This window comes from Rattus norvegicus, chromosome 3 (genome assembly GCF_021556685.1).
Source record: "Rattus norvegicus strain SHRSP/BbbUtx chromosome 3, alternate assembly SHRSP_T2T, whole genome shotgun sequence".
NCBI classification, from domain to species: Eukaryota; Metazoa; Chordata; class Mammalia; order Rodentia; family Muridae; genus Rattus; species Rattus norvegicus.
Window position 1 is genome coordinate 143,671,329 of NC_141536.1, and position 16,330 is coordinate 143,687,658.

At 40.3% G+C, this 16,330-nt stretch overlaps 1 protein-coding gene across 2 annotated transcripts in view; it reads left to right on the forward strand.

Annotated features, from left to right (window-relative positions):
* Itch (itchy E3 ubiquitin protein ligase) overlaps window positions 1-16,330 on the forward strand; it is an 88,129-nt gene that overhangs the window by 60,152 nt on the left and 11,647 nt on the right. The window contains exons 14-22 of one of the 2 annotated variants that reach the window (XR_015683001.1): window positions 1,220-1,348; window positions 3,838-3,910; window positions 4,934-5,005; window positions 7,784-7,872; window positions 10,516-10,675; window positions 11,363-11,496; window positions 11,795-11,935; window positions 13,891-14,011; window positions 14,540-14,885. Coding sequence is in view for 1 of the 2 variants with exons in the window: in NM_001005887.2 (NP_001005887.2) it covers window positions 1,220-1,348; window positions 3,838-3,910; window positions 4,934-5,005; window positions 7,784-7,872; window positions 10,516-10,675; window positions 11,363-11,496; window positions 11,795-11,935; window positions 13,891-14,011; window positions 14,540-14,644 (1,024 nt within the window). In the remaining variant the exon portion in view is untranslated. The remainder of the gene's footprint in view (window positions 1-1,219; window positions 1,349-3,837; window positions 3,911-4,933; window positions 5,006-7,783; window positions 7,873-10,515; window positions 10,676-11,362; window positions 11,497-11,794; window positions 11,936-13,890; window positions 14,012-14,539; window positions 14,886-16,330) is intronic. The other variant, NM_001005887.2, reaches the window with a different exon arrangement.

The window sequence follows — 16,330 nt, forward strand, 5'->3', positions numbered from 1 at the left end:
TTTTTTTTTTTTTTTTCAAGACAGGGTTTCCCAGTGTAGCCCTAGCTGTCTTGGAACTCTGTAGACAGGCTGACCTCAAACTCACAGAAATCTGCCTGCTTCTGCCTCTTCAACACTGGGATTAAAGGTGTGCAGCATTGCTGCCTGGCTTCTCCCAGTGCAGCTTAACTTTATATCCTCATCATGTTTCTTTAAATAGCCCACGTAGTTCATTTAGGCCCATGTGTTGCCTCCAGTTTTGTCTTTCGCTTTTTGGGTTTTGTTTTGTTTTAAGACAGGATTTCAGTATATAGACCAGGCTATCCTGGAATTCATTATGTCCATTCATATAGATCAGGCTGTCCTGCAACTCAGAGATTCACCTGCCCCTGTCTCTTGAGCACTTGGATCAAAGGTGTGTGCCACTATGCCTGGCTGTTGCCTGTATTTTATGGATAAAAAAACTGAAGTTTAAAGGTTAAAGAAGGTTGCCCAGAGTTCCAGGACTGGTATAAAGATAAGTGAAGGAAGTAGGTAGGGATATTTCATAAAGAAATTTAAGTTGCTTTAACAGAGAAAACAATTTGTCAATGGGGGAATATGTTATTTGGCTGTGACAGTTGTGACTTGTTCGGGAAAATGATCAATAGCCATGTGTGTGCGATCTCAGGGTTCCTGAGAGGGGGTGTAAAAGGGAAATTGGATTGACGAGGTCTGTCAGCAGTATCATATGTAGACCTAGGTGAGACCAGGAGCAGCAGAACCATATAGGCGGCTGCTTGGACAGTGCAGATGAGGAGAGCTAGAGCCATGGTGGGAGGGAAGATAAGGGTAGGTGTGAAGACGTCAGAGGGTAGTGAGGAGGGAGCTGAGGTACCATAGCTGTTGGAGGTGACTTGTTGAGTGGATGGGAGAGCATTGGGATAGAACTGTGATGATTGATTTTGAATGTTGTTGTTGATGACTTTAATGTGTGTGTAAAATGTCCAGCTAGGGATCTCTTATTGTATACCTGAAAATACAGAATCATGTATGTTTTCTGAAAGATTTATTGTTCGTGGGTATTTTTAGTTTCTGTATTTGGTAAAGAAGAAAGTCTTTTTTTTTTTTTTTTTTTTTTTTTCTTTTTTTTTCGGAGCTGGGGACCGAACCCAGGGCCTAGCAAGCGCTCTACCACTGAGCTAAATCCCCAACCCCAAAGAAAGTCTTAATATTCTTTGTTTTCCTCTGTATTTTTTAGTCAGTTAAATGAAAAGCCCTTACCAGAAGGCTGGGAAATGCGATTCACAGTGGATGGAATTCCATATTTTGTGGACCACAATAGAAGAGCAACTACCTACATAGATCCACGCACAGGAAAGTCAGCCTTGTAAGTTCTCTAAACATTATAAATCAGAAGCACAGCTAATTTCTTGGATTTTCACGAAAGATTTCAGTTAACAAAGACAAAGTTGTACTTGAGGTGGCTCCTATGTAGGTCATGGTACATGTAATCTTGATGTTTTCTTGTTTTGTTTTGTTTTTGCTTAGGGATAGGGAAGAGATTCTCACCTTGTAGCCTTGACTGACCTAGAACTCACTCTGTAAACTAGGCTGGCCTTGAACTCACAGAGATCTGCCTACCTTTGCTTTCAATGCCTCTAATATTTTGGGATTAAGATATGCACCACCACAATGTAGCATTTGCATGTTTTTTAAATTGAATTGTTTAGTTTTTTTGGTCATATTTTATGAATGGGGGGTGTTTTTGCTGTTGGTTTTTCTTTTTGAAACAGATATGCTATGAGCCCTGGTGGTCTGAAAATCACCCTCTAGACCATCCTGGTCTTGAACTTATAGAGATTACCTGGCTCTGCTTCTGCTGTTCTTAAAGAGTTGCCTAGGAGTTCCTTATACATTGGTATGACTCACTCAACGTGTTATGAGAAATGCCTCATTATGTGAGCATTGAAGAATATACTTTCGCAGCTAGACTATGTATTATATACACTCAGCCCAGATGTAGCCTAAGATCACGATGAACAAAACACAAGATTAAGTCAAGCGTGAGAAAAATGATATAATCAGGATACACAGACATTTGTAAACCACCTAGCCAGTGTGCTGGGATCCAAGTTCTGGTCCTTCAATAGAACAGTCAGTGCTCTTAACCACTGAGCCATCTCTCCAGCCCTCTTGGTTGTTGTTATGTCAATACATGATTTCATGTGTCGTCTAACTGTAACTCCCACATGGTATGAAGGATTCAGACATCAATTCTTTAATTATGCTAAAATACTTTTCCTACTATTTTGCTGAGAGTTTTGTACTTCTGCATATTAAAAGCATGTGTGTTTACAGCAGAAACTGAGAAATCAGTCCAATCAGGCACTAATAAAGTTATAGAGATAACTTAGATGTGGAAGTAAATTATAAGTAGATAATGTTATTACTCATTTTGGTTATAATTAAGTTTGGGTACATATAACACAAAGTCCTACAACAATAATAGCTTATATTCAATATTAGCATATTTCTCCACAATATTTAAAAATAATCTGGGCCGATAACGATGTATGCCTGTATAAATGTATAACCTGTAACTCAGGTGCCGGGAGGTGAGTGCCTTCCCAGTACCTCCTCTGGTACCCACTCCCTCCTCTGATAAAATTAAAGCCAACAGTGTAAACTCACCATAAAAACAGACTAGAGGAGAAAACTCCTACGACCTGGGGTAGTTGCCTCAGGAGTTAAGAGCATCGCTGCTCTTGAAGAGGATTCCAGTTCAGTTTCTGGCATCGATTTAGCAGCTAACAATCATCTGTAAATTCACTTCCCGGTGTCCTCTCTGGCCTCATTGGGCAACAGGCACTTACATGGTATATGGAGATACATACAGGCCAGGCCAAGACTCATGTACATACAAATAAATGAATCTTTTAAAATAAGTCATATAATTCAGTAAAAACTTTCGATGAAATTCAAAGCAATCTTATGATCCACTTTCACCTGCCTTGGAAAGCTCTTACATACACGAGTGCAGACAAAAGCCTCAGCCAACATCATGCCTAATGATGACTAATTACTCTATAAGATCGAAGATGGTTATGATCATTGCTACCATTCAGTATTATATAGGCAACCAAGTGTAAAAAAAATAAGAAAAGGATGTAGAAGAGAGGCTGGAGAGGAAGAATTAAGGTGTCTGTCTTTCACACAGATGAAAATTATATGTAGCGAGATTGTGAGGAATATAGAGGAAGCTACTCAAAGTGGTCAAGTTTCCAGGATTGCAGGTTTCAAAATCACTTCTGTATTGAAACACAGTCAACACGGAGGCTTCCAGTGACTTGGAACTCTCCCTGTTCTACAACTGGCTGCATGGTTTCCCTCATTGTGCTGTCATTTGGAAAAAGGTCACACTGGAATGGTGAACAGCAAAACTCTTAACTGATATCTTTGCTTCTTTAAAAATTTCACTTCTTGGAAGCCCTGACAGCACTTGTAGTTAGAGCTCATTAGACGACCTGTAGTCACACTGGGAAATGTCTGTCCTAGGTCACATTTGCTGGTTGATCATGAGCCTCTTTTAAGGACAAAGGATAGAGTAGTAGATGTGAAGGGTGACATTCCTTTGTAGGAACTCTTTTATCCAGCTGTGTTAGATTCACCCACATAGAAAAAAAGCACCCTCAGCAGAGGCTTCAACAAGATCTTTCTTGGAAATAGTGCCTAGGAAACATTCACAAAAGAACATTACAGATAGCTCTGCTGGATGCTTTAGTGTTTGGCTGGTACTGAGTGGAAGGTGGGTATTGCTTTCCTTTAGCATGTCTTTTACAAGCGGTTGCATGTGTCATGTTTATCTTTGTTCTTCAGAGACAACGGACCCCAGATAGCCTATGTTCGGGACTTCAAGGCAAAAGTTCAGTATTTCCGGTTCTGGTGTCAGGTTAGTATTGGCTCTGTGTGTCTGTATCTCTTTGTTATATTACTTATGCTACACAGCAGTATGAAAACATGTATTAACAAGAAACGTGTGAAGCATTGGAGTCATGCATCTTTAGGACAATGAAATATATTGATCAATTAGATAATTGTGTCTTCGGTTGTCCAAAGATTAAGCTAGAAATCATTTGGATATGAAACTATTGTCACTTTTTTCTGCAGTACCTGTTATTTTCATGTTGTATACGTCTTGAAACAAAACGTTTGTATGTGGAAAAAGGGGTTTGTTTTGCTTTGTCTTTTGTTTTTCAAGACAGAGTTTCTCAGTGTAGTCTCTGGCTGTCCTGGAACTCACTATGTAGACCAGGCTGGCTTCCAACCCAGAGATCCACCTGTCTTCAACAAATGAGTGCTGGATTAAAGGAATGTGCCACCATTGCCCGGCTGTGTATGTGTGTGTTTTAGATTTTGTTTTTTTTGAGACAGAACAATCTAAATAGCCCACACTAGCTTTGAACTCACATTCCTCCTGCCTCAGCTTCCTGAATGGTGTGAGTATAAATGTGTGCTTGATGTGTAACTCCATGTCTAGTTTTTGATGAGTACACATATGAATGTGTGTGTGTGTGTGTGTGTGTGTGTGTGTGTGTGTATTGAATATTCCTTCTATGATGTTTAAATAAATGACTAACGTTGTCTGAACGGACTCTAAATAAAATGAATGCATTAATCAAAGTATGTTAAAGATTTAAATTCAAATTCTTATAATTAACTGAGGAACATAATTCTGAATTAAAATTTGAAAATCAAAGACTTACTTGAGTCATTACATAAGTACTTTACATATAAGATCTGATTTTCCTCATATCTCAAAGAAGCAGTGTGAATGCTGACAAAGGTGTTGGTAGTCATGGGTATCAATTCATATTCAAAGTCTGGTTTTATTAACAAAGATGTAAAACTTTTTTGGTTTTGTTGCCAGGCTATTTAATGGTGAGAGTTGACTTAAATCCTTCTTACATTTCAGCAACTGGCCATGCCACAGCATATAAAGATCACAGTGACAAGAAAAACATTGTTTGAGGATTCCTTTCAACAGGTATTATGTGCTTTATGTGCTTTACTCAATATTGTCTACTTTCTGTTACTCGTGGTAAGATCATAATAATTTAGAACAGTGGCTCTCAACCTTTGGGAGTTGTCAAATGACCCTGTCACAGGGGTCACCTAAAATGATTTGAAAACACAGATATTCAGGTTATGATTCATAATAGTAGCAAAATTATGATTATAAAGTAGAAACAAAAACCATTTTATGGTTGGAGATCACCAAAGGTTTAGAGTGAGAGCGAATGTGTGAGTGTGTGTCTGTATGTCTATGTGTGTGGGTGTGGAGGCCAGAGGTATCTGTCAGGTGCCTTGCTCCATCACTCTCCACCTTGCATTTTGAGACAGGGTTCCTCATTGTACCTGGAACTGACGACTGGGCTAGGCTAGCTGGCTACAAAACCTTAGGCTATGTCTTTGCTGCTCTGGTACTGGGTTTACAGGTATGCACTGTCCCACCAGGCTCTTATGTGGTTGCTGGGAATCTGACTTTAGGACCTCATGCTTGTGCTTTACCCCTTGAGCTAACTCCCCAGCACCTATTGAACTTTTCAGTTACTGCCAGCTGTGTCAGTGCTCCCCAGTTAGGAGTGAGTGAGTGTCCCGTGCAGCGTTCTCTTCAGTGTAAGAGTGATTAGTGAATCTCAAGTTCTGTGTGTGAACCAAAATAGATATATAGGTAGAAACATAATCTGTCACTAGACAGAGCTATAAAAATAACCACATGAATAGTGTGATGAGTAGGGAAAGGGGGGTGGGTTTCATACTTTCCTGTTACTTTTTTATTGTAAGCATGTGCTTCTCTTAGAATTAGTGATTTTAAGTAGGAAAGAAATTAGCCATTGGTAACAACATCTAAAAGATGCTGTATGAATTTTAGTAGTCCGTAAAGTTTTCATTTCCCCTCAGTGAGTTCATTATTGACCTTTCTACCTGAGCTATCACGATCAGGCCAATAAGCGTTCGGTTGTGTTAGAGTAGTAAAACACCCTGTGGTTGGGATTTTGTTTAAAGTGTCTTGCTCATCTTTGTCTTATTACTCCATGTGGAAATCTTGATGTTCAAGATCCTGCAGTATACTGATCGTGAGAGCTCCAGGAGCACCAAGCTGAGTGCAGAAGGGAACGAGATCAGAACCACTGGCTTAGCAGGCTGCTTCACTTTAGGAAGAGTTCGTTCCATTTCTAATGGAACCTCAGTTATTAACATAAAAGACAAGCCAGTTGGTTGGCACCCTGCTACATAGGTACAGAGAGGAGGACTTGGAGATTGAGGCTCTTAGGGAATTGTTTATACCCATGGCCTGATGTCAGGTTCCTTGGCCATTCTCAGCCCAGCCCTTACGCATTTGTAACGGTCGTTCTCTTGGTTACTCTCTTGTCACTGAGCTGTCAGTGCCTTTTGAATCTTTTATTTTGTCTAATTTTTGTACTATCTATAACTCACTGGTAGCTATAGTGACAAGAAGCAAACCATGATTAAACAAGACCTTTATCTTTTTGCTCTTAAAACTGAAAGGCTTTTGCAGACACAATAATGTTCTAAAACATTTAAAACTCTCAACTTAGATTTGGCATCCACTAAATTTACGAGCAGTTATAATGTAAAGGTAATAAATCTGATATCAAAATAAGATAAAATTTAAAGGTTAGCAATAGGTTTTCTTCATAGGTGCTGGATAAAATTGCTTTAAATGGTGTTTTTGGTCTTTCTGTTATTTTGTCCCTGTTCTTACCCCCCCAGCTGAGGACCAAACCCAGGGCCTTGCACTTGCTAAACAAGTGCTCTACCACTGAGCTAAATCCTCAACCCCTTAATTTTTTTAATGTTTTTAATGTTTTTAATTAGCATGGTACAACTGTTTATGGTAGGAGTTTATGGAGAAAGAAGTTCCTTTACATTAGCACTTGTTAAAGAGAATTGTTCAAACTAGTGGTAGCCTAGTGATGTCCCTCAAGCGTGTAGCTGAGTACCTAGCTTATGGTGCTGTAGGGTATTTTATCATAACCTTGCACAGCAGTGAGAGCCAAACTAGACTTTTTGTTCTAGTGGATGGTGGCTGTTTGAGCAACCTGCGAACTCCTGAAAGTGGTGAATCTGTTTCTGTTTCCTAAGGAACTGAGAGAATTTAACAATCAGTGTTAACAGTTTATTCTTCTTATCACTTAATAAAGTATAGGTATTATATCAAGCTATCCCTCTCCAGGCCCCTGTGGGGTTTTCCTAAAGGGACATAATTAAACAGATTTTACTGAGGGTGAGACAAGTTTATCTATGCACTGTAGCTTTGTAGTGCTACTGCCCATCACATCTGAACACGACACTGTCGGCCACCCAGGGCGGGAGGCAATGTAGTAGTTCTTCTATATAGTTTATAGATTCCCACCATGTATGTTCCAAAGATAAGTGAGTTCTCTTTGTAGCCACTGTTAGTCAGTTAGCTTTCTGTGTGTATCCTTTGACTGAAACAAACCCAACCCTAATCAGCTCTACGACTACTCTTCCCTCCAACTCAGCTCTGATGCCTAGAGTTTCTCTGTACACTACACAGTTGATAGAACTATTTCACATGTTTCATTTATAAAGTATATAAAAATATAGATGCTTATAGTAAATGTATGAAACCTTACTATCATTTCTGTATGTATACCGTTAGCTAACTGAGCACTGCTGCTATGGACCTTCAGTCACCTACAGCGGAGTCAGTGGGAGGTGATGGGGATGGCTCCATGGCTGCAGTCACAGCTCTCTTTGCTTTATTGTTTTGTAGATCATGAGCTTCAGTCCGCAAGATCTGAGAAGACGTTTGTGGGTGATTTTCCCAGGAGAAGAAGGTTTAGATTATGGAGGTGTAGCAAGGTAGTGATATATGAATACTCAGAACTTAGTTCCTTTCCTCCAAAGGTATCATTACACTTTGTTCACAGTGTTTTCTCAATATTACGTTTCAGGAAAGTGAAATTAGAAAGTTATTATAGCTTTTACAATGCTGCAACTACAGAATGCCAGCAAACATTAGCTCAGCGCCTGTTTTAAGTCGGTTGCACCTACGTCACTCACTTGGTCCTCAGAATAACCCTGTGGTAGATGATGAAATTTAGAGAGCCATGCTGTGCAGATGTAAGGTCTTCACTTTCTGACCAGTAACTAGTGTCAGTCAGCCAGCTCCTGTCTGCTCCATGGATTACCTAAAGCCTGCAGTGACCAAGTCATTTCCTCTTCACTAGTGTATGGTAGAGTTAGCAGTACCTAGGATTCACTGAGCACTGAGAATACAGTGCTGTGAAGAGGAGAGTTGGGGATCTCTGTCCTGTTCTATTCATTTTGGAGCATTTGTTCAAACCAGCCATCCTTGAGCAAGAGACACCTCTGCTTGTTGCGACGGTATTACAGCAGTTTAAAATTTAAACCAGGGCCACAGGCAGCTCAGTGGGTAAAGTTACAACCCTGACAACTTTAGTGTATTCCCAAAATCCATAGAAGGAAAGAAACCAACTCTCCAAGTATAATGTGCATGTAACCTCCACATGCACCCTGTGGCCTTTGTGTGCTCTGACCTGCACATACCTACATACACCTGCACACACTCACATTTAGCATGCACATAATGATAATAAATAAATAAAAATTAAAGGAAAACCAAATATTTTTAAAATGAATAGATAATAAAAATTTAAGCTGGGTATGGTGGCACATGACTAACCCCAGCACTTGGGAGGTAGAGGTAGGAGGATCTGTTCAAGGCTAGCTTGGGCTACATGAAACCCTTTCTCCAATAAAATAATAAATTACCAAGTGGTAACAATGTGGAAAGGCAAGAGTTTTGAAGGAAAGACTGAATTTGAATGTTTTTATTATTTTGAGCAAATATCTTTGTAGGATTATTAGGAAGAGTAGAAATACTTAGTTTGGGTTTTTGTGTTTTGACTTTCTTTATATTTGCCTATATTATTTTATATGCATGAGTATTTTGCCTACATGTATGTGTGTGCCTTGTGCCCTTGAAGGCCAGAAGAGGGTGCTGGTTCTTTGTGAGCCACCGTGGGGGTGCAGAGACCAAACTGAGGTCCCCCCAACAAGCACTCTTAACCGTGAGCCATCTCTCCAGCCTCTGAGGGCTTTTTGGGCTTGTTGTTGTTGTTGTTGTTGTTGTTGTTGTTGTTGTTGTCTTTAGATTTAGTTTTGTTTATGTGTATATATGTTTTTCCCATGTGTATGTATATGCACCACATGTGTGCATGGTGCTGGGGAACCAAAAGAAGATCTTGGATCTCTTGGAACTGGAGTTACAAATAGTTGTGAGCCACCATGTGGGTGCTGGGAAACTGAGCCCAGGTCCTCTGCAAGAGCAACCTGTCCTGTGAGCCACTGAGCCATTTCTCTAGCTTCTTAAATGTTGTCTGTCTGTCTGCCTGTCTGTTGAGACATTGTCTGTCTGCATAGCCCTTGCTATCCTGGAGTTCACTATATAGACCAGGCTGCCCTTGAACTCACAGAGCTCCTCTAGCCTCTAAGTACTGGGATTAAAGGTATATACCACCATGCCTCCCTGAAATGCTGGTTTTTGATGAGTTAGTTCAGAACCCAAATCTTTGTGTGCTTACTAACTGGTGAGTGCATCTCACTAGTTACTAGGTTTCTCTCTCTCTCTTTTTTTAATCTTATTTAAGATTTTACTTGTTAGCAAGAGGTGGTGGTGCACGCCTATAATCCCAGCACTTGGAGGCAGAGGCAGAGGCAGAGGCAGGCGCAGCTCTTGAGTTCACGGCCAGCTTGGTCTGTAGAATGAGTTCCTGCACAGTCAGGCCTGCACAGAGAAACCCTGTCTGGAAAACGACAACAACAAAGGGTTTGTTGTCTGTAATTATGTATGTGTGTTGGGGTGGGAGGTGGTTATGCTAGAATGCAGTGCTGAGAGTTCAGAAGATGGATGAGAGTTAAAGGCAGTTGTGACTTGTGTACATGCACGCACACACATACAGAAGGACAGACAGGCAGACCATGGATAAAAGAAGCTTTTAGGGCGTTTTCCTAATAATTGAGTGACTGGAATAAGTGACAATGAGATGTCTGGCAGAGTGGCTGTCCTGAAGTACACTGTGAAACTTAATTGAAGGTAGACTAGTAGTTGCCATTCAGCTGCTCTAATTATCTGGCCCAGCAGTGAATTTTAAACTTGCCTGTGTATAAACTTCTATCAACTCAAACCATTTTCACATTTTAATATCTCTGAGATTAGAGTTGCATATTATGATTACAGATAGAAAAGTTTTATTGGGCAATCAAGTCAGAGTCTTTAAAGCTAATGAGATATTAGATTATTTGAAATTTAAGAGTATATAACTATCCTGTGTAACATAATGGGAGTTTGAACAGAACCAAGAAAACTCAACAGCAGTTAGAAAACCATCCCAGTTGATGTGGGCAGGTCCTGACAGCTCTGTGATTTGTGGACATGGTTACCTACAAAATTTTTCATCCTAAGTTTTCTTTTGATTTCAGAGAATGGTTCTTTCTTTTGTCACATGAAGTGTTGAACCCAATGTATTGCCTGTTTGAATATGCAGGGAAGGATAACTACTGCCTGCAGATAAACCCCGCTTCTTATATCAACCCAGACCACCTGAAATACTTCCGTTTTATTGGCAGATTTATTGCCATGGTAAGTACAGGCACAAAACTGTGTTTACTACCTCAGCAATACTAAATTTTTGTGCAAGTGTTATAACAGACCATGTGACAGAATTTTCTTTTATTTATTTATTGTATCTGTTCATGTGTTTTGCTTGCTTGTATATCTGTGCACCATGTGCATGCCTGGTGTCTGTGGAGCCTGGAAGAAGGCGTCACATCCTCTGGGACTGGAGGTTTAGACAGGAGTGACCCCTGTGTGGGAGCTGGGAGTGAACCTGGACCCTCTGCAAGAGCAGCCAGCTCTCCTAACTACTGTGCCATCTTTCCAGCTAGAAATGTTTAGGGAAAGTGTGTGGTGTGTGTGTGTGTGTGTGTGTGTGTGTGTGTGTGTGTGTGTGTGTGTGTGTGTGTGTCTGTGTGTGTGTGTGTGTGTGTGTGTGAGAGAGAGAGAGAGAGAGAGAGAGAGAGAGAGATGCTTGCCTGCTTGTTAGGCAGTGTCTCACTTTATAGCCTTGGCTGTCTTGGCTATCACTGTGTAGACAGGCTGGCTTCTAGTTCACAGATCTGCCTCCCTTGGTCACGGAGTGCTGCCTCTAAAGTCAAACACCACCATACCCAGCCTCGACACTGCTTTTGAATGGAGATTTTATCTAATATTTTGATGTCTAATGACTTTTATACAATTATCTTAAATGGTATTGCTTCCTCCCTATAGGCTCTATTCCATGGGAAATTCATAGATACCGGATTTTCTTTACCATTCTATAAACGTATCTTGAATAAACCAGTGGGACTTAAGGATTTAGAATCTATCGATCCAGAATTTTACAATTCTCTCATCTGGGTTAAGTAAGTTTTCTTTACCTTTATTAAAATACAGTTTGTGCTTTATTGTGCTGCTTGTGAGCTCTTCCCACCACAGCCATGTCACTGCTTCATTGCATGTCAGACCTTCCCATTGTTCAGTGTGACACACCTTGTAGAAGTGCATCCAGGTCTTAGGTAATATGACTGTAATCCAACTTCTTTGAATTAGATGTTATGATTTAAGGCTTATTACTTAAACTTGGAATTTGAATTTAATCAAAACATTTGAATTATGATTGAATTGCATGTATAACGAATAGTGCTAATTTCATTTGTGCAGAGAAAACAATATCGAGGAATGTGGTTTGGAAATGTACTTCTCAGTTGATAAAGAAATTCTGGGTGAAATTAAGAGTCATGATTTGAAACCCAATGGTGGCAATATTCTGGTGACAGAAGAAAATAAGGAAGAGTACATCAGGTAAGAAGCAGTGTCCCTAAAAGTATGTGTGTAAGGGAGTGTGTGGCTCAGCAGTGAAGGACACTTGATCTGATCCCCACCCCCACATTAGGTGGCCTACAACCATCTGAAGCCCCAGCTGCTCGCTCGGGGTCCAGCACTTTTCCATCCTCCTTGGAAACTCGCAAACATGGCACGCACAACCTAAACACAAAGAAAAGGAATATTCATCATTTCTAGAAGAAAAGACAATGTTTCTTCTGACAACATTTATTTAGCCTTTTTGTTGTTAATTGTCTAATAATAGGAAAGGGTGGTATTTTTAAAATGTGTTTGTTTTATGGTAATCATTTTTACGTAAACACTTATTTCTAGTATTAGCCTAAAAATTGAATTTTAAAGGTAGGGAGTCATGGGACTCACTTAATTTAACTAATTTATTTATTTGCTATCTCGAGATAGATTCTATGTAGCCCTGACAGTCCTGGAGCTTGTTACATACATCAGTCTGGCCTTGAACTCACAGAGGTCCTCCTGCCTCTGCTTTTCCCATGTTGGGATGAAAGGCTGGCACCGCCACTCCTGGAATGGGTGTCCTCTTTTGTAATACTTTGCCATGCACTGAGCTGTTGAAACAAGAATCTGAAAAGCATATATTTTCACAGAGAGTGCTGTAGATGTAGTAAGAGCGTTTGAGGAAAACTGTTGTTGTGGTCCATCCTTCAATGCTGCTTTACATTGGTTCACACTTGTGACCCTAGAGTCAGTTCATTCATTGCTCACTCACCTTTGTGAGAGCCAACTGCAGCTGAGCTTAGACATTCCTGGGCCTGTGCTGGATGAGAGTGGTGACTTTATTACCAATTGCTGTAATCAAGTTACTAATTGCTGGTGAATAATCAGCCATTGACAAATTTTAATCTAAGATATATTTGTAAAACTTGGTTCTTTTCTGTTTTCAACGAGGTGTGATTTGCCTCAGGCATTGTGGCATAGACTGAAGTCCCCCTGGTTAGACAGTGGTGTGGAGGTCAAGGTCATCTTTGGCTACAGAGCAGAACCGAGGCAGGTCTGCGCTACAAGCCTGAATAAAACAAGCACAGCTCAGTGGGCCCCTGCTTGGCTAGGGACAGAGGGAGACATGAGTGATGGATCAAATAGATGAAAAACAAAAGTCAGGTCTTAATATGCCAGTCAACCAACCTGACCCAATTGCTTTCTTTCTCTTATTTTTCTAATTTGATAAATCTGTGGTCAGAGAAGGTCCTTGAAATGTCATTTTGTGTTATAAGCCAGCATATGGTCTGTCTTGTGTACATATGTGCTCCTGTTGTTGGGTTAGTTACTGTCAAGGACTCAGATGCCTAAAATACACCCATTTGTTTGTCAGAGAAAAAACAATTTTTTTAAAGATTTATTCTATGTATACAAGTAGCTGTCTTCAGACACACCAGAAGAGGGCATCAGATCCCATTACAGATGGTTGTGAGCCACCATGTGGTTGCTGGGGATTGAACTCAGAATCTCTGGAAGAGCAGTCAGTGCTCTTAACTGCTGAGCCATCTCTCCAGCCTGTCAGAAAGATTTTAAAGAAAATAAATATTCTAAAACAAAACTAAAACTTTTACATGATTTTAACTGTTGAGAGATGTATATAAAAAGAGTTGGCATCTACAGTTTTTTGGTAAAGAAAAGTTTAGAGAAAGTAATTCTCTTAAAATGTTTATGTGTTCAGATGTGGCATGTGGTCCATACCTGTTCTCACAGCCATAGGAGCTGAGGCAGGATTGTCTTGAGCTTGAGGCCAGCCTGGGCCTCTATGTAAGATCCTCTCTTAAATGACAGAAGTTCATGCTACTCTACTCATATATATATCTCAGGTTTTCATAATAAGGTTTACATTTTTAATTTTATGTGCAGTACTTAATAAAGTAAAATCTTAATTTTCTGACACAGTCTCCATTCTTATTTCCCAGGATGGTCGCTGAGTGGAGGTTGTCTCGGGGAGTTGAAGAGCAGACACAAGCTTTCTTTGAGGGCTTTAATGAAATTCTTCCTCAGCAATATTTGCAATATTTTGATGCGAAGGAATTAGAGGTAATGAATTTTATTTACTTTAGCACACTCGTAAATATTCCTTCAGATATCTATTTTAAAATCTTAGTTTCAGTGTATTTGTATTTTTTATGCTAGCACATGTTTGAAATACCCTTAATTTATACTAAAGCAAAAAAGAGCATTACTTTAAAAAAAAAAAATGTACTGTTGGGACTGGAGAGGGTGGTTCAGAGGTTCTGAGCAGTGCTCGCTCTTCCAGAGGACGTGACTTCCATTCTCAGGTCTGAGGGTACCAGGCTCTCAAGTGCTCCACAGACGCATATGTAGACACACATAAAATAAGTCAAGAATTGGGTTCTCAAAAAGTCTTATTAGTAAGGTTTTTCTGCAACTCAGTAACTATTTTGCTCAGTATGTGACACTGCACGTGGAAACTGCCCACTGTGACAGAACTCTTGATGTTGAGTCTATTCAAGCTTGCTCTGTGTAGTTTCAATTGCTGTGGTTGGTTTTACCCTTTTCGTTACCTAAAGAAACAACTTGCTATGTTGCTTTTCATTCCTGCAGGTCCTTTTGTGTGGGATGCAGGAGATCGATTTGAATGACTGGCAGAGACACGCCATCTACCGTCACTATACCAGGACGAGCAAGCAGATCGTGTGGTTTTGGCAGGTTCGTTTATGAATTTATTTCTGTAGATAGACACAACATACATTTTATTTTATTTTACTTAGAATTTACCAATAGGTATTCTGTGCTATGCATTGTAATAATACCTTGTAAGAAATGAGTATGATTTTAACAAAATCCTTTAAAGACTATTACAAGCAACACAAACCGTGTTCCTTTGCTAGAGTGTAAGATAACTCCAGAAGGTAAAATTCACTCATTTAAGAGTAGGAGGGATAGTTCAGCTATAAAGAACACTTGCGGGGCTGGAGAGATGGCTCAGCGGTTAAGAGCACCCGACTGCTCTTTCAGAGGTCATGAGTTCAATTCCCAGCAACCACATGGTGGCTCACAACCATCTGTAAAGAGATCCGATGCCCTCTTCTGGTGTGTCTGAAGACAGCTACAGTGTACTTATATATAATAAATAAATAAATCTTTAAAAAAAAAAAAAAGAACACTTGCTGTTCTTTCAGAGGACCCAGGTTTGGTTCCCAGCACCCATGTGGTGGCTCATAACCATCCGTAGGAACGTGTGTGTGCTATGTGCAGGCGAAACACTCATGCACATAAAATAAACAAGTCTTAAAAAATTGTAATAAATAATTGATTCATTTACATTTGATGTGACTCCTTTGGAGTCTTTTAGAACCATCATGTATGGTTTGATCCCTGCTACTTCATGAAGAATTATATAATGTTCAGCTCCCAGATTTAACAGATATAGTTTAGGTTCATAGTGAGATCTCTCAAAAATTGCCTGCTGTCCGTGCTGTTCCTTAGGTAAACTGCTTACCATGGAAGCACCGAGCACCTGAGTTGGGATTTTCAATACCCACCTGGAGAAAGGTTGGGCCCCCTCAGGAAGCAGAGATAGGAGGACCCTGGGGGCTCAGTGGCCACTCTAGTCAGTAAGTGAGCTCCAGGTTCAGTGAGACATATACATGCACACGCACACAGCTGGAGAATAGAGGGAAATTTCCAACATTGACCTCTGGCTTCAACACATTGTGCAACATGTACATACCATCACCACCACCAGCAACTGCAAGAATAACACTGGAACCTGGAGAGATGGCTTAGATGGTAAATGTGCCTGCTGCCAGTCCTGCTGGACTGGGTTGTACTTCTTCTGAAAGTTGTCCTCTGACCTCCACATGCATTGGGGCCCTCCTGTGCCCACAGACACATACTTAATAAATAAAAATGCAATTAAACTTATTTGAAAAAATGAAATGGATCTGGAGAGAGGACTCAGCAGTTTACAGAGTATTTGTTGCTCTTGGTTGCAAAGGACCCAGCAACCACATCAGTGCTGAGAAACTGCTATGCTTCCGCTGTCAGGGGATCTGATGTCCTCTTTCAGTCTCTGTGGGCACTTGCACACAGTTGGTGCACATACATAAACTCAGGTACAGACACATGAAATAGGTACTGAGTTTTTGTCTTTTTTAAACTTCCCAACCCCTCCTTCCCTTTTGTTCTTTCCTTATTCCTTTCATTTGTTTGTTTGCTTCTTTCTTTCTTAAATAAAAATGGGACTGGTAAGATGGCGTAGTGGTCCAGTGCACTTGCCAACAAGAATCATGACCTGAATTTGATCCTCAGGGTCCACCTGATACAGTGAGAGAACAGATTCGTGGAAGCTGTCCTCTGAATTTCACATGCACTTATTACCCTCTCCACACA